This window comes from Brienomyrus brachyistius, chromosome 7 (genome assembly GCF_023856365.1).
Source record: "Brienomyrus brachyistius isolate T26 chromosome 7, BBRACH_0.4, whole genome shotgun sequence".
NCBI classification, from domain to species: Eukaryota; Metazoa; Chordata; class Actinopteri; order Osteoglossiformes; family Mormyridae; genus Brienomyrus; species Brienomyrus brachyistius.
Window position 1 is genome coordinate 24,369,352 of NC_064539.1, and position 27,786 is coordinate 24,397,137.

General features: G+C 46.8%; 3 protein-coding genes across 4 annotated transcripts; all 3 read left to right on the plus strand.

Annotated features, from left to right (window-relative positions):
• Positions 1 to 3,404: 3,404 nt before the first annotated feature.
• Positions 3,405 to 4,540, plus strand: LOC125746411 (homeobox protein goosecoid-2). Its single transcript, XM_049020354.1, has 3 exons — positions 3,405 to 3,651; positions 3,886 to 4,130; positions 4,363 to 4,540. Exons 1-3 carry the CDS (start codon positions 3,405 to 3,407, stop codon positions 4,462 to 4,464), a joined length of 594 nt encoding a protein of 197 aa, XP_048876311.1. The 3' UTR covers positions 4,465 to 4,540.
• Positions 4,541 to 4,860: 320 nt separating this feature from the next.
• ess2 (ess-2 splicing factor homolog) lies at positions 4,861 to 9,021 on the plus strand. Its single transcript, XM_049018978.1, has 10 exons — positions 4,861 to 5,187; positions 5,397 to 5,565; positions 5,682 to 5,780; positions 6,094 to 6,263; positions 6,815 to 6,932; positions 7,016 to 7,149; positions 7,371 to 7,473; positions 7,703 to 7,812; positions 8,001 to 8,116; positions 8,473 to 9,021. Exons 1-10 carry the CDS (start codon positions 5,047 to 5,049, stop codon positions 8,750 to 8,752), a joined length of 1,440 nt encoding a protein of 479 aa, XP_048874935.1. The 5' UTR covers positions 4,861 to 5,046; the 3' UTR covers positions 8,753 to 9,021.
• Positions 9,022 to 10,704: 1,683 nt separating this feature from the next.
• On the plus strand, positions 10,705 to 26,384 carry dgcr2 (DiGeorge syndrome critical region gene 2). 2 transcript variants are annotated; one of them, XM_049018976.1, is made up of 10 exons: positions 10,705 to 11,011; positions 16,967 to 17,089; positions 18,277 to 18,363; positions 18,736 to 18,946; positions 19,395 to 19,471; positions 19,572 to 19,754; positions 19,988 to 20,191; positions 21,424 to 21,576; positions 21,696 to 21,932; positions 24,101 to 26,384. In XM_049018976.1, the coding sequence occupies exons 1-10, from the start codon at positions 10,930 to 10,932 to the stop codon at positions 24,298 to 24,300; spliced, it is 1,557 nt and encodes a 518-aa protein (XP_048874933.1). In that variant the 5' UTR covers positions 10,705 to 10,929; the 3' UTR covers positions 24,301 to 26,384. The 2 variants fall into 2 exon arrangements, with proteins under 2 accessions (XP_048874933.1, XP_048874934.1); XM_049018977.1 differs by having other exon boundaries at positions 21,696 to 21,967; positions 24,101 to 24,328.
• Positions 26,385 to 27,786: the final 1,402 nt, after the last annotated feature.

Below are 27,786 nucleotides of genomic sequence, written 5' to 3' on the forward strand. Positions count from 1 at the left end.
TATTCATAAGGCGCCTTAAAAGAAGATGGTTCATACTTAGGACCATTCAGCCCTTGCATGCAACCTTTTTCCAAAGAGAAGTGCTATATCTTTGTCCCTGTTTTTTGTGTGTGTGTGTGTGTGCAAAGCTGTCTGTTACCCATCCAGGACAGAGGTACCCCTATCCCCATTGTTGTCTGTCTCCTGCGTTGTCGTGGAGACACAGAACGGGGCAGATGGGCTCTCGTTACCGCCTGGATGGGTAATTCCATTAGCCGCTTCAGCCTCGTCGAGGCGTGAGAGCAAACAGCAGAACCAGAGATGTTCTGCTTTCCAACCACAACGCGACCAGCTGGGTCAAAGATACCTTCTGACGTGGATAAAACAGAAGAACCACTCAGTGCTGTATTCATTAGCTTATAAGTAGGTTTTAAACACAAATAACATGGTAACACATCATTTTTCCCTTCAGCAGCAACAATTTTCGTAAAACATAGGGCGTCGAGATCGATATTGGGGGCGTACATGTCCCTCACCACCCCTCAGTTCCTACACCCCTGTTCATCGCAATGCCACAGAGCTTAATGGGAGGCTACAGTCAATGCATGCTTGTTAGCAGAAACCTAGGCATGATTCATCTTTCATTATTTCCTTAGGCATTCGTGCTTATTTACTCCACCTGTCCAATCAGCAGCAGGCTGATGGCAGGACTTTTGGTGCTGGTTTCCTCCCGCAGTCAGCGGGGACTGGTAATGTCCAGCCCCCCATCCCCACAGCTTGTTGGTCAGCCAGTCCGCAAAGCCATCAAGACTGCCTTGGTTTGGCAGGAAATGCTGAGGAGACTGAGGGTAGAGGAGCGAAAGCTTCAGGCACTGAGCCAATCACGGCGAGTTATTCGCCTGGTTACAAAGCACTGTGACACGGACCCCCCCCCCGTGACACGCCCCTCTGTTTTAGGGTTGGCAGAATCCGAATAGCAATTAACAACAGTCACAGGTGCGATCAAATCCACGAGAAATTAACTCAAAAAAATAACTGAAGCACCCAGAACTGACCATTTTGGGTCCGTTTATCTTTTTGTTTTAATGTTTCTCTGCAAATCAGGGTGAAAATACAGCAGAATCAGGAACTTGGGTCTCCATTCTGAGTTACCAATCCCTCCACATGGACACAGGATGGACTCCCACCTGGGTGACAGCGAGTGTTACAATGTTCAACAATAAACCGAACAGCGACTGAAGAGAAGGAGGTCACACTGTAACTCTGAAGAGTTCTGTCCCCCAACCTAATGATTATTATTAGCTGGGATAAAAATCACCAGATTGGCTGTTAGGCTGGAAATCATGAGGTGGCGTGTGGGTTAGGACTCCGAGCTTGTGCTTGGTAGATCACCAGTTCAAATCCCAGGAGCTGCAGACTTTAGTGTTGGGCCCTTGGATACGGCCCCAGTTGTTCCCGGAACTGGCAGACTCTGATTTCTCAGTTAGGCCTATATATTGTTTTGGACAAGAACAAGATACGATCTGCGTCACAGGGGAAGCTGTGAGAACTGCGCCCTCTAGTGGTAATTAACTTTCTTTCCCAAAATAAGAATATGTTAGTATTGTAAAATTTTTGGTAAAATTATATATTTCACTGACCATGATTCAAAATGCAGACAGGAAATCAATAAAAAAAATATATATATATGCATCAATAAAATAACTCAAAATATGCTTTTACAAAGTACAGAAAGTGTGCTGCCTTTCTGGCAAGGTTTTTATTTCTCTTCACCTCAAATATGTTTTTAAAATGGAGGAACTTAAGAAGATTACCTATTTATTAATCCCCTATAATGGATTTACCACCATTATAACCAATACTGACACGATAAGATGTTTGCCTTTGAAAATCACAAAGAAGAGTGATAGCATCTCCCAAATCTTAAAAACTATATGTCACCAGTCGGCTGGCTATTAAATCTCAGTGAATGGGACAGGACATGTTTAGCGATATCCGCTTTTTTAACCCCCTTATCTATAAGGCTTAGGGTAGATTTAGAAAATCCATTAATTCCTTGATAAAAAAAACTGAGTTGTATAGCCTTCTATAAAATAAAGGATTTGATGGTGAATAAATTCGATTTTGAAACAGTTCTGCCGAGGGACAGCCATGCTTTGCGCCCAGAGGTCCATGTCCCAGAGGATAGTAACTCCAGCATGCTTGGGTCATACCCACCTACGCCATGTTTGTTGATGACATCAGTGGCATTTTTGTCATGTATTTTTCTTTGTCTCTTATCCCCACAAATACCTGCTTGTATAGCAAAATAAATAATAATAATAAACAGTTATAAAGCCATAAATCTATATGATGAATCCCCAATTGGAAATTAACAGGAGAACATTTCAAAATGGATTTGAGAAAGCACTTCTTTACACAGCGTGTAGCTAGAGTATGGAATAGTCTTCCTGCTAGTGTAGCGCAAGCTAAAACCCTGGGTTCCTTTAAATCAGAGCTAGTTAAGATATTAACAACTCTGAGCTATTAGTTAAGTTCTCCCCAAACGAGCTTGATGGGCCAAATGGCCTCCTCTCATTTCTAAATTTCTTATGTTCTTATGTAATCTGTACCCACTGGGGTTTTTCAAATCTTCCTGTACGGCAGAGACAACGTGCATCTGAAGAAACTGTGTGTGGCATGAGAAGGATCCCATATGCATGGAAACCCAACAGATCACTAGGTTTCCTCCCATTACCACCAACATAACCATGGCCAGCCAATGGCTTACACTGTAAAGCCGGAAAACTCAAGCAAAACGCTACACAGCTAATGCTTTGGGGCAGCCTGCGTCCTCAAAGGCACCTCGTCCTCAAACACATCTAGATCCAGATACAAAATGCACGCATGCCAGTCCTAATCCCTCTCCACAGGCAACTGGCACACGTAGATAAACCAGGTGCGGTCAACCAGAGGGGTACAACAAGAAAAGGTCCGTCTTCATGTCCAACCCCCTAATACCAGGCAATCTAGCCCCCCGTAAAACCACCACAATGAGGATCTTAGTCGTTTTCTCTCCCCCTCGTCTCAGAAAGCAAAATCTGATTTCCTTTTAGAAGCAATGAGGCAAGATTAGCTGACTCTCACATCCTCTGCTAACTCCCTCAGAGAACTGCGCAGATTAGCTGGAATTTATTTTCAACCGCTTTATTATTTTTCGAGTCTATAGGAGGATTATGGGGGTTTTTTTTTGTTGTTCGTCTTTTTTTCATTAAACCTTACTTATATAGACGAAGTGAAGTTCTCGTTGTGTGTGGAAAAGGGAGAGTACCTCACCTCAGGAAGGCCCAGTGCTTCAACCACACACCGAGAGGGGAGTCCCACGCCAGCAGCATATTTCCATCGAATCCTGCATCCTTTACCCGCCTTTCTCAGCCCTGCAGGCCATGGGGGATGCCGGACAGGCACAGAGGAGAAAGTTCTCCTTTACCATTAAGGACATCCTGGCCGAGCTTCCTGAGAGTGAAGACAGAGAGGGGGGTGTCGGGCAGGCGGAGGCATCTGAGGGGCTGCCGCCATCTCAGGTGATTGCATCCACAACCCCAGTAGAGCACCGTGACAACGTCTGCTTGTGCTGCTGCTTCTGTTCTCACTGTGGGGAGTCACTGAAGGCTGACTACCTACCTGTGACTGGTAAGCTGTCATCTGTAATACGCATGTCATATTTTTTCTGTATAGATCTCAATAAACTAATTAAATCAATACTTTTTATTTGCGAAAGACAAACATAAACAGCGTTCGTCGAAGGCAGGAAGGAAACCTCTCGAATATATCATGTAACCTTACGCCTTTGTTCCGCAGAATTGCAGAATGTACACATAATGTATTTAGGCGAACTCTTTCTTGCAATAACTTCTTTTGTCGCAGCGTGCCAATACATATGGTCCAGAGGAATGCTCCAAGAAGCGTCTAAACCAGCAGATACCCATAGCGGCCACGCTGAGGAGCTGTTCTTCGGTCAGATCCAGAGGCGTTCCCGACGCCACCGCACCATCTTTACTGAAGACCAGCTGGACGCCTTGGAGGAGCTGTTCGTGCAGAATCAGTACCCGGACGTCACTGCCAGGGAGCAGCTGGCGCTGCGCACTCATTTACGGGAGGAGCGAGTGGAGGTGACGGTCTCTTCAGTTTTTTAATATGTATTGTAAGAGCGCTCATATGAGCACACATATAAAATTTACAATGGAGAAAAATCTTCGATACATACAGTGACTAGCAAAGTATTTCTTCATCAGTGTATTTCTACTAGATTTATCAACAGATCGGAGACTTTTAGCTATTTTGAGAATGCCACGTAATTGTGTATCTTCTACTGAAAATTAAAGTTTGTGAAATATTTTATAGGTATGGTTTAAGAATCGCCGAGCCAAATGGAGAAGACAGAAGAGACTGGCTTTCGGCACAAGTGACCTAAAACATTGGAGAAATGTCGAAAGCAAAAACTAAATCACAGAAAAAAACAGAGCTATACTAAAATATATTTTAAAAGGCTTAAAGCACTAATTTGACGTTGCAATGGCCCTGAATTCCCATGGAGAAATTATCAAATTAGAATTAAAGATGCCGATAATGGTTTAAAAATAATTTATTATTGTTATTATAATTAATATAATTATTATTGTTTTAGCAATATATTATGAAATCTACGAACAAAGGTACATAGGTGCATCTATATCTTGATGATTAGATATTCATTTCTGGATATATTTCGCCTATTGCATGCAGCTGTCTTAGAAGAACTAAAATGATCTGTGAACGGTCTTGAAAGACGCGTGTACTACATATCCCAGCAGCGCCCTCGAACGAGATCGTAATTTCCGATTACGTCCTAGACGTTACGTCTCATTTACGCACAAGCTTGCTGTGGCTGAAAATAATACACTGAACAGTGGGGTAATGGTGTAATTCTTGACGTTTTTATTCGACGAGAATTTATTTTGGGCGGTCGGGCGTTTTAACCGGACAAAGGGACCTCGGCCAGCTGTTAAAGAGGAAGTCGGCTGTCAAACCCAGGGGCCGCGCCGCGCGATGCAGGCTGCCAGCGAGAAAGCTTCTCCCTCCGGGACGCTTGTCCCGGCGAGGCCGGACACTGCTCTCGCCGTGATACAGACGCCGGAGGACACAAAGAAGCTCAAGAGGAAAATCCTCGATGAAGACACTTACATCGAGGTACGGACTGATCACTCCTCGTCCCGGTTGCCATATCTTGTTCGTCATCTTAGCGTTTTGTGAACGATCCATAGGCCGATGGAATGGAAGGTCCTTATATCACATGCAGTTATTTCCACATGCAGTTATTTAAGTACTATCGGGTTTACTACCATAACAGCGACGATCCACTTGTGTGATTCCTTTTCTGGTGCCTCACAATCATCCAGAGTTTAGAAAAGATCATCCAGAGAGACTTCTTCCCCGATGTGACTAAACTTCGAGCACAGAAAGATTACTTGGAGGCCGAAGAAAATGGGGACCATGAGAAAATGAGAGAGATCGCCATAAAATACGGATCTTCTTTGACCAAGTCCACGCCACGCACCTCTGTACCATGTAAGCCTGGTGATTGTAAACGTGCCTGCAGCTATCGCACTTTTACGTGTAAAGGGTATGTTCTGTTGAGTTGTCTGGAAATTAAGGTACACCTTTTTTAATCTGTGCTGTTTCAGATGTGACTCCAGCTACTTTCGAAACCCCCGAGGGTCAGCCCGGGTCTCCCTCTTTGTCCCTAAACAAGTTGCGGCAGGGGGCAAATGCTACGGAAGAAGGTGAATGCTGTGGGCTGGATGTCCCTTTGACACTGCCACCCTTTGAATGACCATGTATAAACCAGTTACGACAAGTCGAGTGCCTGACTTGCCAGATGTTTAAACAAACACACGCACACTCTCTCTCTCTCTCTCTCTCTCTCACACACACACACACACAGCCTCTCTTAAAAGCTATTTCCTCTTTGCTTGGAGAGAAACATTTTGTGTCCTAGAAATATGTGTATTATAAACAGAAAACTGGCACTTCCTCTATACTGGCATACTTAAGGCACCAGCGTCAAGCCAGTAAGTCTCACTCCGTTCCCTGCAGGGATTAAGGAGGAGGAGGAGGGGGGAAAGGAGTTGCCCTCCCTGGATCGCTTCCTGGCAAAGGCCACGAGTGAGGACAACGCTTCCTTCGAGCAGATCATGGAGCTCGCCGAGGACAAGGAGAAGATGAAACACGCCTGGATGTATGAAGCCGAGCTGGAATCCGCAAAGGTCTGTCGGACCTCTGCTCCACTTCCGATTCACTGTTGTGCTGGTGGGCTTGTCTGCTGCACCTTCAAGGCACATCATCCTGTATAAATCACCCGCATTTACTGAAAATGGTCCCAGGACACATTTAGATTGTACGAATAATGATCCACAATGATGTTCTTCAGTAAGGCACTGTTTCTTATTGCCTTGGGTTATTTCTGCAAATGGGTTTTATGAATTTCAGTGGGTCTTCTATTGAAATAATAGCAGTTGAGGGCATGGTTTAAACCTTGATCATTTTGTCAGACTGTTCTGTGCTTCTGATTAGTGGACCTTTTGTGTGGGTGGTCCGGGTCGAGGAAGCTCTACGGGGTGTAGTGGGTAAAAACTCGAATTTTAGGAAGGGTAGCCTGTCCACGTTAAGAGGAGCTCTGTGGCTGGGAAATATCAGTCATTTTGTGCGAAGCATTAACTGGCTGCACCAATTGCTTAAAATGTTAAATCGGTAAAGGTGCACGAGCAGGGCAGTTTCCCTCTAAGCCTCACTGATATGCTGCCGTGGTTTTTCACAGCGACACGAGGAGATCCTGGCTTTGCCGTCTTCGGAGAAGCAGGCAATCGAGTGCGGCAAGGCGGGCGTGGAAACCTGGGAGTACAAGGCAAAGAATGCGCTGATGTACTACCCCGAGGGTGAGTCCCCCGTGGCTGTGGCTGCCTGGAAAGGGCGCATGAGAGGGCCTGCCGACCGGCTCCCCTAACGCCTCGTCTCTTAGGTGTCAAGGACGACGATGCCGTGTTCAAGAAGCCACGGGAGGTGGTGCATAAGAACACGCGGTTCCTGGGAGACCCCTTCAGCAGGGCGCTGAACAAGAGCCAGCTGCAGCAGGCCGCCGCCCTCAACGCGCAGGTTAGCTGGCTCCGCCTCTTACACTCCACACCCGAAATGTATCCAGGGCTTTTGGCTGAAATCTTTGCGAATCAGAATTTAATAAGGGAATTTTAAATAGGCTTGATGGTGGTAAAATATCTCTTTTTAACCACACACCCCGTGACCTGCCAGTTGACAAATGATGGTGTGGATGAACCCATTTTCGATGTTTTTTTTTAAATTTTATTTTATTTTCCTAGTTCAAACAGGGGAAAGTCGGTCCAGACGGCAAGGAGCTCATCCCACACGAGTCCCCCAAGGTGAACGGATATGGTTATGTGGGACCGCCTTCCCCTGCTCCTGGTGAGTACTTGAGAACCTGGTTTATGGATGATTAATCATCTCTTGCACACCGTGGATGCACAGGTGCGGAGTGAGGTATTTTGTTTCAGTCCTGGGGGGGCGTATATCCTGACTCTGCACGAGGGCATCGTTAGTCTAATCCATCTTTGTCGTTGGGTTGCTGTGGTTGTTCTGTCTTGCGCCGTTTCTTGGCCCAAGTTCTCCATGAAAAATTGGCCTCCTCACGCAGGTGTGGCGGAGTCTCCATTGATGACCTGGGGTGAAATAGAGAGCACCCCGTTCCGCCTCGATGGATCCGATACTCCTTATACAGAGAGGAACCTCGGACCGTCCTTTAAGGTAGAGCACGAGTGTGTGAGCAGCTGGTGTGTGCGTTGGTCTCTGGTGCACAATAAAACGGCAACTTCTCGGTAGAGAAAGTGCTTTGCATGTCGTGTAAGATCACTGTTCTGCTTTGTTTTATTCCATCTTTAGTTTTGCTTTGCCTTGCTTGCGAAAACTTTGTTCACCCTGTGGGCCACATGCAGATTCCCGAGCCAGGGAGGAGGGAGAGGCTGGGTCTGAAAATGGCCAACGAGGCTGCAGCCAAAAACCGGGCGAAGAAACAGGAAGCGCTGCGGAAGGTTACGGAAAACCTGGCGAGGTGAGAGGCTCCATTCCCCAGCCACTTAGTGCCCGCGGGAGCCTAATTGCTGCAGTTGTGACTCCTGTCTGCAAGATAATGTTGTTCAATTTAGCAAAGTGTCGGCTTACATCTGAGATGTCATGATGTTTCTGAAGCTATAAGTGGTAAATCATAAAATATTCATCTCCAGGAGAGTTAAAGCATTACATGCTTGTCTTGCCAGGCGAATGTGCCCATAGAGCCGTTTTGTAATTCCAGTTTCACTTCTCAATCGCCGGCTTGTTATTTGAGATGGTGCGTAAACAGCCGAGAGCTCTCATTGGCTCAGTGTTACCCACGAATGTGACTGTGAAATCCCTGATTCGCTGTTGCAGTTTGACCCCGAAAGGCCTGAACACTGCACTGTCCCCAGCACTGCAGAGACTTGTGAACAGGACGTCTAGCAAGTACACAGACAAAGCTCTAAGGGCCAGCTACACACCGTCACCTGCACACGGGACCGCGGGAGGCAAGACGCCCGTGGGCGGCCTTGGGACTCCCACCAGTACCCCCACGCCCACCAGCGCCAGGACTCCCACCTCCCAGGACCCCGCCTCCATCACAGATAACCTCCTGCAACTTCCCAAGAGGAAGAAGGCGTCGGACTTCTTCTGAACTCTCGGGAAGCGGATTCTTGCGTGTTCTTCGGAAAGGTCCGATCCGGACGCTGGATTGTCTGATAGGGGGGATACCTGTGAGGCGCAGCGGGATTCCTGGGACCGTAGCGCTTTCTTACTGAACACTGGACATCGCTGCAGGTGTACAGAGACACATGTCAGTGAGGTATGCAGCAACACTGACAGAAGATGCTTTGTTTGGGGAATCTAAACATTTTGTACAGGTTTTTTTTTTATGATCTAAATATATTATGCTTATATTTAAAATCTGTGTTGGTCTCTTTTTTGCATTATACAATGTGTGACACATGTCCTTAATGTTGAATAACACTAATAGGAATATTTAAGTACCAGTTTTTTTTCAGTATATTTTTTCTAGTACAAAAATACATTTACTATATCAACAACTGGAGCTGCTTCTGTGCTTGAACTAATGGGCTGCTTTTAAGGGGGCTTGATGGTCTTGTGAACCTATGATCAGAACTCGGTTTCTTCTGGAGCTCTTTGTCACTGTGGGGTGCTTGGTCAGTGGGCTTCGTGCTCTGATTCTTCTTGAAGGAAGCCTTTTGTGACAGGGTCCACCGTGGTCTCCTCTGTGGTCCAGTTCCTGGGATAACATCCGTGGGAAGTAGATGATAAATCAGATCCTTGCATGGTGCTTGCAGGTTATACGAGACTGGGAAATGAGCACGGTGCTGTTTTCGAATCGTGATCATTCTCTTGATGTTGGAATCGTTCTATGACATTGACCCAGTGATCATGATGAATTAAATAAAGCCCGTGCTTCAGGTCGCCGTAAACCGTGGCATCGTATGGAACAGGAGCCACAGAAGATTCTGCTCATGCGATTCTTGCCTTTGGTGGTCTTCTTGCTGAACCCAAAATCTGACACATTGAGATTGAAGTCTTGCTGGAGGATCGGGTTTGTGAACTTCAGGTGTCTGTGAAAAATGTCTCCTTTGGGAGTGTATTTTATAACCAGATTTAGCTGAGGGCAGAGTTTACAGGTGAAGCTGTCAGTCAAACCACCTTTTATGCTTAATGAGCTCCAGCAAGTACCGGATGAGCCGACGCCAATGATAATACTTTTTCTTCACAGTCCTTGAAGTTCTCCGATAACTTGTCGCTGTCGCGATGGTTCAGTTATGCAAGACTTTCGAGCTCCCGTAGCAAAAGCTTCCCAAAAAAACTTGCCGATGCATGTTTCTTGTTGACTAACCTTACGGCAAAGTGGCGCTATAGCTCACCGGAACAGGCGGATCTCTCTCTGACTACGGCCCGTCTCCAGTTAGCACCTCTAGTCTGTAACCTCGTTTCTTCAGCACCAAAGATTCTCCCATTCCACGTTATTTTTAGTGCGCTACGTCAGGTGTTGCTATAGTTTAAAAAGCAAAATATTTTAGCCCTAGTGCCTTCTATATATTCGAAACATTTTCGCTTGGTATTAAGGAGAGGAATGATGTCAATGATTAAACGTCTGTCAAACCATTGACGATGCAATTCAACATACGAACAAGAGACTGTATTATTCATACACGCACCCCCTCCCCTATTCTGCATAGCACAAGTTTATGTAGATTTATGGATTGATTGATTGACTGATTCATTGATATAATCCTATCAATACATGCTAAGACGTTTTCCCTTGGGTTAGATGTCTGCATTTGTTTTTATTATCATAGTATTTAGATAAGCATTGTTTATACGAACACTTACTTTTATAATTATTTATATAAAGACTTAACGTTTGCAATTTTACAGGGTATCAAATATCCAGAGTTCACCATGTCTCTGTGATAATCATGTCCCATGCAGTCAGCTGACTTGTCATGTTTACAGTTACGTGCAAGCGGAGCGGCGCCGCGTGAGAGCCTGGCTGAAGACCCGCCCCCTGCTGGAAGCCGATTGGCCGGCCTTCGAGCTTGGTATTTCTGTGATGGGAGGAGGGAGCCATCTTGTTTTATTGGAAATTTGGACTGGAAGGTGTCGGAGCGGTGGGGTGTCTTTCCAGTATTCCACTGAGAATAATCTGATATATTATCATGTCTGACTTTAGTGCGCGTCCGTAGAAAAAAGTAATGGAATAATCCCCGTAGCGCGTCTGCGAGTGTGCAATTCACACCTTTATTTTAGATATATTTCTGTGTGGGGGCTACTATGATGAATGGAGGATAAATGTTGCCGAAGCCCGACTGCAGCGGTGTCGCCCTCCTGTCTTTCCTCTGCGCGCTGACTGTATCGGACCCGCCGCGGTCAGGTAAGGCTGCTTGCGTGCGGATCGCTGCAGAGGACGCACCAGCGAGGCGCCCATCCCCTATCCAGGTCTTCGCACGGGGGATCGAAGCTGGAACCACTCCTAGCATGGTCAAGAAAGGGGGGAGAGACTGCTGGTGTGGGCGAAAGAGTTTAGGCCCCCTGTCCTTGTCTGTCTGCCGACGGGATTTAGACTAGCAGTGCATGCAATCTCAGAGTAAGCGGCTCGATCGGATAAGCCCCTATACAAGAGATTAGTCATTTGTCCACTATTTAGAATTTTCTTTCTTTTTTAAAGCCATTTACATTTAACTACGAAACTGAGAAAACGGACTCGATGCTTGACGTGCAAGTCTGAAATATTTGCTACCGCTTTTTGGCTGCTCCGTTTACTAGGAAATAAAAAAACAGCTAATTTCAGCTAAATTTATGATTTGCGTCATGACGCAGACACGCATCTATAAACTTTACAATACACGTTGTCGGTCAACCCTCTTTTACTTTGCAGTATGCTTGCTAGATGCATATTTAGTGGGAAAATCCTTAACAAAAAAGGTCATTTTAAATGCATATGTAGTTGCTTTGAGGTTAGCATGGGACTGGAGCTGAGTAACTGTGTGTCCGGACGTGCAGCATCGTAATGAAAGATCCGTGGTCCTGGAGTGGACATGCATTTAGATCAGTGCCTTAAACAGAGATCCTTTATGAGGCATTTGCGCCAGTGTCGCAGATACTTAATGTGATATAAAGGGGAAGAGAAATTGAGGTTTTTCCCAGCAGGGGACTCCAAAACGATCGGTTTAAAATTCTGATAAATTGGGTTAGAGTTTTTTTTCCCCTTATCTTTGTGCCGTTTGCCCATCTGGTGCCGGACCGGCAGTTTGGATCGGCGTTGCACTTTGGCCTGGGGGGGGGGGGTGCATAGGGATTGCGGAGTTGCAAACATGGCTGCGGGAATAATAACGAACGGCTGGATAATAATAGACGCGGTTTAAGTGGGAGGTCTGGGGTCCAAGGAGGCGTGCCGTGGTGGGGTATGTTTAGAGTGGCTTAATGGCAGGAAAAAACGCCCAGTTGTTGTAGGTGTTTTCAGGCTGTTGTCGGGGATTAGGTCTGTCTGCGTGACAGGTGCTTGTGTGTGGAAAGGCTGCTGTGTGGCTGAGAGTGTCTGGCAGTCAGGAATGTACGACATGCGGGGTGGCTGGCAAAGGGAAATCGGTTCGGAAATCAGGTGGCTGCTTGTACCAGATTGGAAAGATCTTGAAGGGGTGAAAAAAGAAAATGGTCCAAATCACCAGAATTGGGAGCGAGCGCATAGGGAGGTGTGTTAAACTTGTAATTCTACACCTTCGTTTTTCCGGATTGAGAGTGTTAACTGAAAGCTGGTTTGGTGTGTCCTGATACTTGTCTGCCAGATTTGTTCTAATGAGATGGCATTATTAGAGGTGCTTGAGTTCTGCAAGAATGGCTGCTAGGTTTAATTTTCACTTGTCTGGAAAGCAGATGCGTGGCATTCTCTAATAGATAAGGCCAGGTTGAAGTCGCTTGCCTGTGTTTTTCATTGGGAGGGACTAGTCTAGTCTTAATTAAAGAGGTGGAGTGATTTCCCAGAGTGGTTGCCTTCAGTTGGGGGTCACGGATGTAAAAATTGATTGCACACATAAAAAAGGGTTGCGTTTCGGGGAGGGGTGGATAGCATATTGATGTCGCATAGAATCGTTGTCTGCATGAAAGGCATCAGCCCACTGGCATGTGCTGCTTCCACAGAAGCCAGATCTTGCCACAGTGAAGTAACTTCAGGCCACGAGCCAAACTGGCCCCTCCTGCCAGCCGCGAGATGTGAAATGGGGTGAGTTAAATGGGCCAAAGCGTGTCCAAGGCAGGGGCCGATCAGGAGGGCCTGGCGTGGCATCTGAAGGGGCCCTTTTCAGCCATTCTGCCAGGCTGTTCATGCAGGCATGCGCAACATATGGACCCAATTAATTGCCTGAGCGGGAAGGTTCCTGTAGCCAGCCCAGACTGAGGCTCTGTGTTTTTAAAGTATAAGAAAGTGATTTCTTATTTTAAAAAAAGTCTCGGCGCACATCAAAAATAGAGAACAGTTACTGTCGAATGAGACATTTGATATGTTGAGACCATCTTTTGTATGTATGTAAACCAGAGGAATGTGGGGGAGAGGTTTTCCATTTAGGAGAACTGTGGGTTCCCATTAGGGAAGCAGATTTCGGGAATTTGCAGAGAAGGAACTTTCCGTGGGAATTTGTATCGGAGAATTTTATTTTTTCCTATGTATGTTGTGAAATGTGCAAAATCTAAGCATACTAATAAATAGACTTTGAAGACATTTAGATTTGCATTAATGTTTTATTGCATATGAACGCGTTTCCCTTTCTAACACGGACACCTGGAGAGAAGCGTCAGGCTTGATGATGGAAGTCAGAGTCTGCTTAGCCTGGAGAATGTGCTCGAGGGCATGAATGCTCAATAAAAGAGTGAGGATCCACTCTCTGTGAGTCAGTGTTGCTGGGCGGGTGGGGGTCAGTCTGAAGGAGCCGCAGGTTTGCCTTAATGGCCGCTACTTTCTCCACCTGTACATTCGTGGGCCTCTTGCAGACTTTTGTGTGTGCATGTTGGCGAGGAGAGATGAGCTGCGCTTAGAGGCACCTGATGTCGGAAATTTTTAAGGATTTGTATGATTAGTGCTGCAACCGGTAACAGGGCCTTGAATGAGCAAAGATCCATCCACTGGGTTGATGCCGAGTTGCATCATTACAGAATAAACGTTCCTAAAATGTGGGTGACATCAGTTACCCAGCAAGAATGTTACCCATCTGGCCTGCTGGCTAATTATTTTAGCTCGCCCATTAGCCTGTTTGTTGGATACCTTAAGGGGTAGCTGATTAGATTTCTGAACATATATCCACATTTACAGTTTAATTTTATATTTAAAACAATATATTATAACAAATAAGGATGTCCCCATTGTCCTGATCCACTTTCTTGATACCCCAATCTGGTCCTTTCAGTATATATTTGCCAATTTTGATCTGATATTTTAATAAATATTTAAATACCCATTCAGGAGGCATCGGTGCATCATTCATCTGAGAAAGCTTCGCGATTTTGCAATATTCTTCCTTATGTTTCTGCATGTGTCTAATTTGATTTGTCGCAATAAATTAATTGAGCAGCTCATTTGATGCAATTTGTCTTCCCTGCTGTCCTCCATGACATCGCTGTTCAGTTTGGATCATCCACACTGTCTCCATCATGGTTCTCCAGGAACTTATGCGTGATCATAGATGACCAGCTATCCTCTGCTGAGCGTATAGCTGCTGTCTCTCAGCCTTGCAGATTCTCCCTGTGCAACATCAAGAACATCAGACCTTTTCTGTCTCACTGTGTAGCTCAGCTTCTAGTTCAGACACTTCTTATCTCGTGCCTAGACTACTATGGCCCTTTACTGGCAGGTCCACCTGCTTGTGCTATCAGATCAATGCAGATGATTGAAGATGCTGCAGTACCTCTGATATTCATTCAGCCCAAGCGTTCTCATGTCACACTCGTCCATCTCTCTCTTCATTGGCTCCCTATTGGTGCTCCCATCAAGTTTGAGCTTTTGTTGCTGGCTTACAGGTCCATTAATGGACAGGAACCCATCTCCATCCAAAGGGCCCTCTTTTGGTCAGTAAACCATCTCCGTTTGGACCTCCCTGCAACGCGTGTGACGTGATGGTTCTCTTGCGTGGTTCCCCGATAGTGAAACGAGCTACCAAACCGTGTATGGTCATCAGATTCCCCCTCTACCTTCGGGAAATGCCTTAAAGACTTGCATGTTTCATGAATTCCTCTCTAATCATGATTGTTATTTGAATGTTCTTATATTGCATTTACAGGCCCTGGCATAGTCTTACTTTAATAGTTGTATGTTTAGTTGTGTAGCGGTTGGGTAGCCCCTGACCCAGTACTGTTTCCGCTTGTACTTGGGCTTGCAGTGAAGCTCAGGCTAACTGCGCGTATGCCTAGTGAACTCCTAGACAGGATGAATGTTTGCTGTGTGCTACTTGCCCCACTTTGTCGCTTTGGACAGAAGCGTTCACTCAATATGTAAGTGTGAGCAGCACTCCGTCACTAGCGCCTCTCGAAAGGAACGACATCGCAAACATTGCAGGGGGCTGTTGGGCTTCTTTGCGTTTCCAGTTTAAAGAATTTCCACATGACTGACATGATTGTAGTTTTTAAAGCATATTCCTCAGGCGTACTGCAGCATGTGATAAAACCTTACAGACTGGACAACTGACATAAACGGGGCGGATGTAGGAAACTGGACCGGCACCGATTGCGGCATTTCGTACAGATCAGGGCATCACTGATGACAAACTTAATCATATACACAAGTGGTGAAAGGTACAAACTGAAAGTAGCTACAACACTGCATCCCCCAAGATCACGATTTTAAATTCCCAAAAAGGTCCATGTTAAAATATCCCTGGAAACCTTCCAGAAAATTACTGGAAATTCCCCCCCCCCCCCCCCGCTTTGCACCCAGGCACTGTGAGTGTTGTGTAGCTTCATGCCACACTGTTCCAGGCTTAGCCTGGCTGTTTTCCTTCTGTGCACACGCGCATATTATCACGGTATGTCGATTATGGTTAGGAAGCCTGCATTGCACTCTACTGATTTTTAATCTGACTATTCCCCCAAGAAATGTATGAATGAGAGATTTACGTTTGCTTCGGCTAGAGCTGGGCGGTATGACCAAAAATTTATATCACGGTATTTTTCAAAGTTGTATCGGTTTCACGGTATACGACGGTATGACTGGCGGTTTACCACATTTTACAGGACACATTTTTGTTTTACGTTTTTGCATCGTTCCCACATTAACTATATTATTTTATTATTGGCCATTGCGCCTATCCGCTACCTTAATGATACCATACGGCTAATGTGTTTGTTAGCTAGCTACTTACAGATAAACGGCTAAGGTTAAGGTGTGCGCCGGCCAAGTTAACGTAGTTGATGTGTTTAATAGGTCCGTGTTGCTGGACCGCGAGCTTTACTGAACTCGTGGAATTTCTCACAAAGACCGGGAAGCGCCTTCATCTGCAGCACATGCTGTGACACTCACAGTTGACCTTTTCATTCACTTTTAATATGAGATGTTTCCGAACAGCGGACACTTTCACTCTTTATTTCCGCCCCCATCCGATATGCGGCGTCTTCCGTCCGCCATCTTGCTGAGTAATTGAGAAGGAAAATTGTAATCGATGCTTTTTAATAATCAAATTTAATCAAGTATTTATGACTGCTCTTGAGCGCCTCCTGCTGGATGAGTGCCGCTTCTGGCCCGCTGGTAAGGGGCCATTAACAGCCGCTGAGCTCAGCTGCTCTGCTGTTGCTAAGATACTGTCAAGCCCCATGCGGGGCCTCATTGTAACCCATCTGCAGTCAGGGTGAAGGCATTAGTTTCGCATGTTTTCTGTAAAAATGACCGTAACTAGTCACTAAAAGATTTAATACAGCTTCACTGGAAACAACAATCCCTCCCCCCACCTTGGAGGAATAGGGTTAAACAAAGTGATTTTGTCATCCAGTGATCGATTTTGGAGTTAAATTGTGTTATTTCAGTGCTGTTACCAGTGAAAAATAAGCAGAAAGTCAGAAATAAGTGTCAGTGATCTGGGGTGCCTGTTATTAAATCTGCTTCCCCGCAGGAGAGTAACATGCCACGTGTTGAATCCATGCAGTGGAGGGTGGAGCTTGTTTGTCAGCATCCTGGTCATGTTCTGTCCCACGTTAAGTCCTCCTACTACCCCCCTTTCGAGAAGAGTGCCACCAGTGCACAGTAATAGAAGGGCTGGTGTTTCCCACAATGCATCTGATCTTGAGACGGGGCTCGCCTGCGTCCGCATTCGTGCCTGGAAGCCGCCGTGACGCGTGTCGTCGTCTGTTGCAGAGCTGCGCTGTGGCACTGACCAGTTCCTGTGCCGCAGTGGGAAGCTGCAGTGCATCCCCGTGTCCTGGAGATGCGATGGCTGGGCCGCCTGCGAAGACCGGAGCGACGAGCTGGACTGTCCTCGTAAGTCCCCCGCCCCCCCCCCCCCCCCCCCCCCCCCCACCATGCCGCAAATGTACTGCAGTCTGAATATAACATGAAATGATGATGTCAAGCCTAAAGTGTATGATTTGCTAACTGAGGCATTTTTACAGTAATACAATAGTCTAGCTGCTTGCAGTCCTTTAATGCAGCACGATAAACGAGGTCATCGCTACCATGGCTACGGGAAATGCGTGTCCAATGGCTCATACCGCAGAGGCTGAGATTCACCAATAGTGAGCAGCGGTTTAGATTTGCCCCGCCCCTTCATTTTATCCCATTGGTGGATTGTTGCTCTGGACCCTGATCTATTAACAAGGAGCACTGCCATGGATTGTTTTTCAGTACAGCTTCTGCAGGCCTCTTGTCTGTGAGGAAGATATTCCTCTTCTAGGCTTTTCCCTTTTCGAATCCTGGTGTCTGGGGTTCGGAGGAATGTGCCTTTTCTCGGGGCGAGTAATCAGGATGATAAAGGAATGCTGTGATGAATGGCGTCGCCCGGTTTGGGTTTTGGTGTCTGGCAGGGGAAGCTAGGAGGCCGTCTGCTGTTCTCGGGTGGCAGAAGGAAGCCAGGAATGTGCGGGTGGAGGCTGAACCTCCTGGGTCCTCACCTCAGCTCCCGACCCCCAAGGCAGCGATGGGTGCGTCTAATCAGCGGAATCTGTCTTGGCAGTCTGCGGAGTTCAGGGAGGCGAGGCTACAGGAAATGCCATTGTTCCCACATCCCACATCATTTGGCTGAGAGTACACATCCCACGCGCGTCCACCAGAGCTTTCGGGGGGGGGGGGGGGAGTTCCCAACTGCGTAGAGTTCTCCTGTCTGACCGTCTGATGGTGACGCCCATACACAAATGTCCCCCCTTTTATAAAAAAAAAAGTTGCATCGGGTTGCTGACGGCGAGAGCTGTTGAGGTTGACTTGAGCTTGGCCTTCTGTTGGTTTGTCGTAATTGTCATAGCGCTTCAGACGTCCTCCTCTGTTTGGAAGCTCTTTTTCAGAACACCTTCTGTGTAGGATTAGGACCTGTGCCAAGCAGCAAGACTGGAACATGTAAAAGATAAAAAGAGCATTTGAAAAATGTATTTTTTTTTCTTTATCGCTGTTAGAACTACGTCACATGACCTGCGTTTTTGTTTCTTCCCTGTCGCTCTGTGTCACCCTAACGACAGCCACCCGTGAGGAGAGATTCCGCTACGGCAACGGCTTCGACCCGCTGGAGGACGTGGTGGGCGTGGCCCAGCCCGTGCGCTTCAACAGTAAGTCCCGCCCCCTCGATTAGCTGCCGCCGTCGGTTCCTGGGTCAGTCTGAGGTAGGACAGCCTGACACGGCAAAAAAAAGTAATTAATCAGCTGTGGCAGCTGTTCTCAACATGGGGTCTGTACGGTAGCTGCAGGGGGTCTCTAGGAATATTTTGCAAAGTGACAAAATGCCAGGATTTTTGCCTTGTTTACACAACGTGGAAAAATATTTCAGCCCCCACCATTGCTGGTGTAAGTCTGTAAACCCCCTAGCCTGAAATACTTATACTAAAGAATATCAAGAATATACAGTTAGTTTTTAAGGAATATTTTGGCAAATGGGGTGATGGTTGCCCACAGTGTTAACTCCTCCCCTGCCACCCCCACAGAGAAGTGTCCCACTGGTTGGCACCACTATGAACGGACAGCCAGCTGCTACAGGGTGTACCTGAAGAACGAGAACTACTGGCAGGCGGTGGAGACGTGCCAGAGGGTCAACGGCTCCCTGGCCACCTTTGTCACCGACGAGGAGCTGCAGTTCATCCTGAGGATCGAGGTCGACTTCGACGAGAAAGTGTGCGAGCGCAGAGACCAGTGCAAGTGAGTAGGAGGGGTTCCTCTCTGACGGTCTGCTGGCCCCATGACCTCACTTCCTGTTTACCCTGAAAATCCATGCATCATGTGTTTAAGCCACACTTCTCAGACAGTGAACATAAGAGATTTACAAATGAGAGGAAGCCATTCGGCCCATCAAGCTCGTTTGGGGAGAACTCGACAAACTTGCTGTTTTAAAAAAAAAAAAAATGTTTCTTCTTAGAGCTACTGTCCTGGTGTTGGCACTGCCTAAGGTCCAGTTTTCTCTCGCCCAGACATAATGCTTAGTTTCGTTTCCTCTCCTCCGGGCGCTATGGTCAGTCTAATATACCTCCGCAGGCTCGTCTGCAGTGTTACCTAAACGTTTGTTCGATTTCGTCGCTGTTTTGCTTCTGTCACTCTAGCGTTGTGTACTGGGTGTTTATGTAACACTGCTCTGCGGTTCCTGGCACAGGTTCTGGGTGGGCTACCAATACGTCGTCACGAACCAGAACCATTCCCTGGAGGGACATTGGGAAGTGGCTTACAAAGGTCAGCGTCTCGCTGGGTTTGGGGTTCCAGTGATTCCTTGACGGTCTATTCACACCGTGCTTAATGCTGACTGTGCACATTGTCACTGTCTCCCCATCAGGGTCCATGCAGGTTTTTCTGCCACCGGAGGGCCTGACAACCATCGGAGAGGGCAAGCTCACCAAGGACAGCATCTTCTGCGCCCAGCTGCAGCGTTTCCAGATCAAGACCATGAACGAGAGGGGTCTTCACAGCTGGCATGCTGAGGACTGCTACAAGAAATTCCCCTTCCTCTGCAAGAGGAGTAGGTCTCCCGGCACGGTCGGGGTCTCCTGGGCTTTCTGGAGGTCTTTGGGTTTCTTGGGGTTGTTTTGAGTTATTTTTGGGGTATCATGCACTCAAGTCGTACCCATACCGCTTTGCAGATAAGTTTGTTCAGGATTAAATGTCTGGCTTTTTTTAGATTATGGGGTGGGTTTGGAGGTGTCAGGATAGGAAGGCATTACGGTGGCTCCCTCACCCCCCCCCCCCCCCCAGGACAGACCTGTGTGGACATCAAGGACAACGTGGTGGGAGAGGGTTACTACTTCACGCCCAAGGGGGACGACCCGTGCCTGAGCTGCACGTGCCACGACGGTGAGCCGGAGATGTGCGTGGCGGCGCTGTGCGAGCGACCGGCGGGGTGCCAGCACCTCCTCAGGGACCCGCGGGAGTGCTGCAAGTTCACCTGCCTGGACACGGGTACGAGAGCCTGGCCCGAGCCTCCTCCATGTTCACCTGGGTTCTGCCCACAGCCGGAAATTGTGCAGTGTAGCTGAACTGGCATCTCAGAATTGTCCATAGTGTGTGTGTGTGTGTGTGTGTGTGTGTGTGTGTGTGTGTGTCTTGTGCTGTACTGACATCCCATCTAGGGTGCTTTCTAGGAAAGGCTGTAGGTCCCTGTCTTGGAATAAGTGGATGGATGGATGGATGGATGGATGGATGGATGGATGGATGGATGGTAAGGTGAATGGATATCCTTAACTGCTGCTGGAGGATTAACGCACGGCTGGGAAAATGCATCATTAGCGGCCGAAATTGGCGATACTTAGTTGTAGATGTTTTGCCAGTAAGTCAGGAAGCGCTGAAATGGCCCTCCTTGCTTGACCGTTTGGTCCAGGGGTCGCGTCCAGCGCTCGCGCGCTGTTGGGGGACGTGCAAAGCGGAAACCCGTGTCTTGGTGCGTTGAAAAACCACTTAGCAGCTGTCGTTCACAATCAGCGGCGAGCAGGAAGTGGCTGCAGTTTTACAAGCAGATATTTCCTCCTACTTGGCACGTTTGCAGCAGCGACAGGTTGCGTAACGTGATGGTGTGAGCGCATTCGGCCCAGAGGCCGGGGTGCAGTGTTACACATACACATAGTTGGGTTGGGGCGGCTCGGCCTGTCACGTTAACAGGCTTCCTGTTGCCAAGTTGCCAGGCGGATGATTGGCTGGGAAGTTTCATACCGTGTTTCATGGTCTTTGCGGTTTTTTTTTTTGGTGAATGTTATGAATGCTTGGAATGTTTAATATACTGCTATTTTTAAAACCTGGTTATTTTTGATGTTAAAATTGATGTGACATTAGACTGATTTTCTGCAGTGCTGCCACTAGGTGGTGCCATTTCCCAGCACTGCTTTTGGTGCTCATTTACATTTATTTATTTATTAGGAAGCACTTATGTCCAAAGCAATGTACATGCGAGGGTCAGAGGGCAGGCTCACCGCAGCCGTTGGAGTTGAGGCTCCTGTTCGATGACTGGCCAGTTAAATCACTCTGCCAGCCATGGGATTTGAACTGACAACTTCCCAAATCAGAACCCTAACCCACAGAACAGTGGAGCAGGGTCTAATGTCCCTGGGACACTTTTGTGTTGGCCTGCCTGTGTTGTCCAGCAAGCCAGAATTAGTCGGGGGACGATTTTCTGAAGCTGCCCCTCCGCCTTGTCGCAGACGGCAGCAGCCTCTTTGACTCCATGGCCAGTGGCATGCGCCTGATTGTCAGCTGCATCTCGTCCTTCCTCATCCTCTCCCTGCTGCTCTTTATGGTGCATCGCCTGAGGCAGCGGAGACGCCAGCGCATCGAGACGCTCGTCGGCGGCAACCGTAAGCCCCCCCCCCCCCCCCGATCGCCCCAGTCTGTCTTCAGTGTGCTTGTTTTCCTGCCCTGCCTATGCGATTCCATCCACATTTACTGAAAGGTGTTCTCTGTGTCACATGCCCAGTCCATCATTTCAACCTGGGTCGTCGAGTCCCCGGGTTCGATTACGGCCCCGACGTCTTCGGCACCGGTCTGACACCCTTGCACCTGTCTGACGACGGAGAGGGGGGCGCCTTTCACTTCCAGGAGCCCCCACCTCCCTATGCGGCATATAAGTACCCTGACATCCAGCACCCTGACGACCCCCCGCCCTCATATGAGGACTCCATCAACCCGGACACCCTCCTCTACATAGACTTGGGTAGGCCTCGCCCCCAGTCTGATTGCACACACAAGGTGACTGTTGACGCGCTAAAGGTGGCCGCATACTTCAAACGAAATAGACGGAATTGGTGTCGTTTTAGTGATACGATGTAGTATGAACAGTGATCGCCATTTTGGTGCATCGCCTGGGCAGGATCCCCTAAGTAAACGTTTTCGTTTGTTCTGATCCCACCCACTGTCCACGATTGGCTGATATAAATGTGACACCTTGGGATTGGTCAGCAGGATGTAATTATGCAGTTACTGGCATGCTTTGTTTTATTTGTAAACAGTGTAAATTTACTGTGTATTTGTGCGTTTTGTTAATGGTACAAATCGTAAACATTTAATGTCTGCCATGGAATATGTGTTTCATTAGTGTGTAACCGTTAGTGTCGTATAAATTGTTGGCTTCTCTGTGTTGTTGCTGGTATTAAACCGAAAGTGGCTGTTAAATAAATTTTTTGCCATCTCCATTATTAAAATGACTCGCACACCTGCCACAATGTGCCTGTTTGTGCTCTGTACGTGAGTCTGCGGTGTTCTGCACCCTCTAAGGTTGTGGCGTGACATGGAACGAACGAGGTGACAGGATTATTTTCAAATATGCAATTTGAAAGATGAGAGATTGTTCTTGCTGACATGTTCAGTGTCGGTTTTGGGGATGTTTGAAGTGCGTGGCCATCTTACCAATAGCACGTTTTGACTGTCTCATGTTGAAGATATACATTTTCTGACACTGGATCTTAAAAGTTCCTTATCTCCCCTGAAGAATGTCTGTTATCAATTTCAAGAAAAAAATATAACATTCTGCTCTGTACTGTCACTGATTATTTGCATTTTGATTTGTCCCTCCAGTATCCTGTGGAAATCCTGCATCTCCATTTTTAGTCCAGGCCAATAAGTACAGGCAATATGCTAAATAATTGTTTGCATTAGTGATGCTCCACAATTTTAGCAACCTGAAATATTCACCTGAAAATGTCATAAGTTGAATTTCCTGTTTCAGTTGAAACACTTTTTGAAGCCTGAACTTGCTAACTTGTATTGTGGCATTTAACATTAGGGGCTCTATTTTGACGAGCTAGCACAAAGTGGAACTATCAGTTATGGGCGTGTCCAAATCCATTTCCCTATTTTGACGATCTAGCACAAAGTGGAACTATCAGTTATGGGCGTGTCCAAATCCATTTCCCTATTTTGATGATCTAGCACAAAGTGGAACTATCAATTATGGGCGTGTCCAAATCCATTTCCCTATTTTGACGGCGGAAAAACCAGACTTACCGTCAGCACAAGGCAGTAAAAAGGTTGTCCTAACTGTTTTAATTATTCAGATGTGTGTTTTGGGGGGCAGTGGCGCATGATTCACTGTGGGTTGTTATTCCAGTGGCGCGTTTGCCCAGCAAACCATATCGCTTTTCTGGGGAGGAAACGGAGGTTTCATTCTTGTGCGTGTGGTGAAAAGGGGTCAGATCAGCATTTTAATGTTCCACTTGACTCTATAAAGCTGAAACTCATTTTCAGCAAACCAATTGTCCTTTCAAATACAGTACGTGCTTAATTTAAATGGACTAATTTTTTTTTTTTAATGATACGATTTGTTCTTTAATATAGTTTTTTTTTTTGGTGTTTCATTATACAGTATGATTATGCAAAAGGACTCAATCATATATAAATGATGAAAAAATAACTAAAAACATTAGTGTGCTTTGAACGTACTTGCGTGAATGACGAGTGTCGTGCGCTCACACGTTTCTAAAACGTGCCGTTTAAAAATGGGCCACTGACTTGTGGTGATTTTTTGATGACAATGACAATGTTACCAGCGGAAAGCGGGCGCAAAATCATGTTATTTTGATGACGTGCTCGCGCGGTGTGAAAATGAGCAATGCGCTGATACGAAACTAGTAAAACCACTTGGTGCCCTAGAACTGCCGGTGCTCTGTCCAGTTGAGCTACTTTGTCGTGTTCGGCTACCGTAGTACTAATCGATAACCCTTAACCCCCAAAAGGTGGAACTGCACATGCACAAAAAGGCTCGATAGGTAGCTGAACTCGTCAGAACTTTTCAGCTTTACAGTTACCCGAGAGAGCAGTCGCTCCATATGTGTATAGGACAGCACAGTCATTCATGTTGCTTGCTTTGTCCTCCTGTCTCCGCAGGAAGGAGTGCCATAGCACCCCCTACTGGCGACCCGCCTGACATGCAAGCCGCTAGTCCCCAATCTGGGGCTCTGGAGGAGAGCCTGGCGCCGGCACGGTCCCGAGGAGGGCGGGAGGATTCTGTGGACAGCAGCACGCTATTGGTGGTGCCGGACACACCCACTGATGATTTCCCACCCCCCATCAGCTCCACCGTGTAGATGAGAGAGAGAGAGAGAGAGAGAGAGAACTGTCTGGCATTTGAATTGGAGAAGAATTGATTGGGACAACTTTTTACAGAAAGGGATCTCAAAACGCTGAGTCCACGTCTTATTCTCTGCTAAGAAAGATCATGCTTCTGATGCGTGACCCGAGGGGTGGCTTGGCTAGCCGAAGACCCACATTGCACCAGATGTCTCTCGGGAGGAAAGTGCGCCGAGCAATATGGCCGAACTGAAAAACGGCATGTGGACAGACAGCCTGGACCCGTCCAGCAGAGGAGTTGGCTGCCTGACAGCTGTCACGCCTTCCAGATGGGTCGTTCCCAATTTTACATGGATTACTGTTGGGAGGGGCCCCCACACAGGAGTTTGTCTCCAGCAGTACTTTTGGGAACGTTAAATAGAGGCCCTTCTAGCCCAAGCTAAGAAATGCCGACGCTGTTCTCCTCATCTTCAGTGCTGCCAGATTTTCGATGTTCTGGCCCTCTTGTCACTCGAGGTGACACTGGTGTTGAACTGGTTGTCCGTGCTTCTGGGATGGTGCTGGATGAGTGACAGCATACAGATCCAATAGCGTGTCTCTCTGTTCTTCTTAGCTATAGCTTATTCTTCGTAGGTGTCAATCCAGAGAGGGGACTTCAATTAAAAATAACCCAGAACGATGGAGAGATATAAAACAGGATTATTTGCATCCTCAAGACTTTTATATCCTCTGTATAGCTACCATTTCTGGAATTTTTTTAAATAGACTTTATAACATCTATACAAAAACCATTCATAAAGTAGTGTTCCTCAGTCTTTGCTGGCCTCTTGCTTTATATTTCACATTTTCCAAGAGGGACAGGGCAGAGTGTGTGAATGTGATAATGGTGAACATTTAATGGTTTTTCCAATGAATTTTCTGAAGTGGTATTGCTCGGGGGGGGAGGTATTAAACTGAAAGGTAATATGAAATGGAACATGGGTACTGTCATATGGTACCAGGTGTTGCTCATTTGTGTGTGTGTGTGTGAGAGAGAGAGAGAGAGAGAGAGAATATTATGCTGTTTCAAGTCTAAACTAGCTAATTCTCTGCACCTCCTGTGTCCCGCTGGTTGTGTGGAGCAAGGGGAGCCCAGGAGCAGGGAGATTGCCTCAATTTAATTTCTGTAGCTTCTCCAGTAGTTGTGAAATTGCACGATGGTCATCCTGACATTGTCCCTGCGCTTTCTTTCCCAAAACTCGATCAATCTTGCGTGGTCGGCGCTTCCGGAATGTGGATCCGACTACAGCCACGGACCGATTTTGGAAAGCCGTACCCAGGGCAGCCCTGTTGCCTTTCTCGAATAACCGAGCACTTTAAAGGTCGCGGGGCAATGGAGAGACGTGAGAAGCAGTCCCCTCCCGCCCTCTGGTGTCGAGTCATGGTTCAGCTGATACGCCTTGGGGCTTGGGCACTGACAGATCTGCGTCAGTTTGTTTGTGGGGCTCTCTCTGTACAAGAATGACATTGAAAGCACAACATGATCATTTGTGTCATTTATTGAACCTGTCCGCCTTTTCCTTTTGTTGGGCGTAGTGTGTTAGTCAGCGTTGACAATCTTATGCGGAGCATCGTTTTTACTGTTTTACGGAACCTTTTTAAAAAGACATTTAAGCGCTTTAATAAAACGATTCCTCCTTCGCTGAGATCAGTTGGGTTCTCGACGTGCCAGCAACCGAGGAGTGCGTCGAGTGCGTCGGACGCGCTTTTGCGGCGCTGGGTTCTTGTCTTTTGATTACCTGACATTCTGGTTCTGTCATTTGGCCCTGCTGAGTGATTTGAAAGCATCTTGTCCCTGACAAACACAGGCTTTGGTTTTTGTTTTGGTAACGCCTACCATAGTTCGTCTAGTACTTTTGTTTATAGTTTACAAAAAACAAACAAAAAAAACACTGGTGGTAGAAATCTTTGTCCAAGAGACGCCTGTAGGATTATACATTTTATAATGTTATTCTGCACATTTGAAATCCCCCCCCCCTCCCCCCCCCAGCATCATGTTTTCACATTAAGAATCAGCTGTACATGTAATCAAATGCCAAATAAATTACACCATGAAGGACAAGGTTGTTTTGCGTTTATATGTCTACGAAATGGGCAACACTTTGTGTTCATTTTTAGTTAATATTTTTTATAAGAAAAACACAACTTGGGCAGTTTCTCATCTGATTTAATATTGAAGTCCGTGTTTATCTTGTCCGCATGTTAACCCGATAAGGATTTGTTTGTTAATGATTCTTTTTGAAATACAACTGTTCAGTACCATTGTGTGTCTACACTTGGAGTAAGATTCTTTTTGTGCAAAATGTATGATTATGATTTGCTACAGTCAGTATAATTTCCCAATACATTATAAGATGACATTTTAAGTATCGTTTACGTGGCCCTTAACACCTCACAAGTTGCACGTATGTGTAACTTCCATGTTTTCACCTAAGTAAAGACGTGTAATTATAACTAATTGAAAATACCGATCCCCTTTCTTTAGGTCAGTGGTCCGCAGTATAGATTTTCCTTTGTGGAAATCAGAGGCAACTTAAAATGTGACGTGGGGTTTGATTAAACCCTGAGCACCCCCACGCCGCTCGAAAGGGCAACACGAGAGCTTGCGTTTCAGTAGCGGAAACTCCCCATGTTTATGCGAAAGACTGAAACGCTGTCTCTCCTGCGGAAATCCCTCCCAACAAGCAAGAGGTTCCCCTTCAGCATCACCTGAAAGTGATGATAATTCCACAGAAGTCCGCCCGTACTCCAAAATAAAAACTGACCATTTTGGAAAAGGCAGCTAGAGGTCTGCTCTGTTCTGAGTGCTGCCAAGTCCATGCGTGAATTCTGCCGAACAACGGAAGTTTTCAGTGATTGCCCCATTTACCGTGACACACTTGGAATGTGATAGCCTAGTCAAATGATCGTAATATAATGGAACGATTTCCATCACCACACTGAGGGGAATCGGACATCTGGTGCAGAGGATACCGGGGCTAAAAGTCTGAGGGGCAAGGTGTGACAGTAATTTATTGTGAGAGAAATAACGTTACCATTGTGATATCGGCAAGTGGCTGGCTTTCATGAGACAAGGAACTAACCGAAGTTACGGCATATTTCAAAAATCGATTTTATTCTGTACAAAACCTTACTTTTGATAAAGCAAGAGGCTCCCCGTCAGCAGTTCATATTCATAACAGAGGAAAATGTTCAGCTTTTATATGTAAATAATTCATCCATCCATCCATCCATTACCATCTGCTTATCCGGGGTTCAGGTCGCGGGGGTAGCAACTTCAGGAGAGATACCCAGACCTCCCTCTCCCCAGCTACCTCCACTAGCTCTTTGGGGGGGGGAATGCTGAGGTGTTTCCAGGCCAACCGAGAGATTTAATCCCTACAGCATGTCCTGGGTCTGCCCCGGAGCCTCCTTCCTGTAGGACATGCACGGAGAACCCCTCCGGGTAGCTGCCCAGGAGGCAT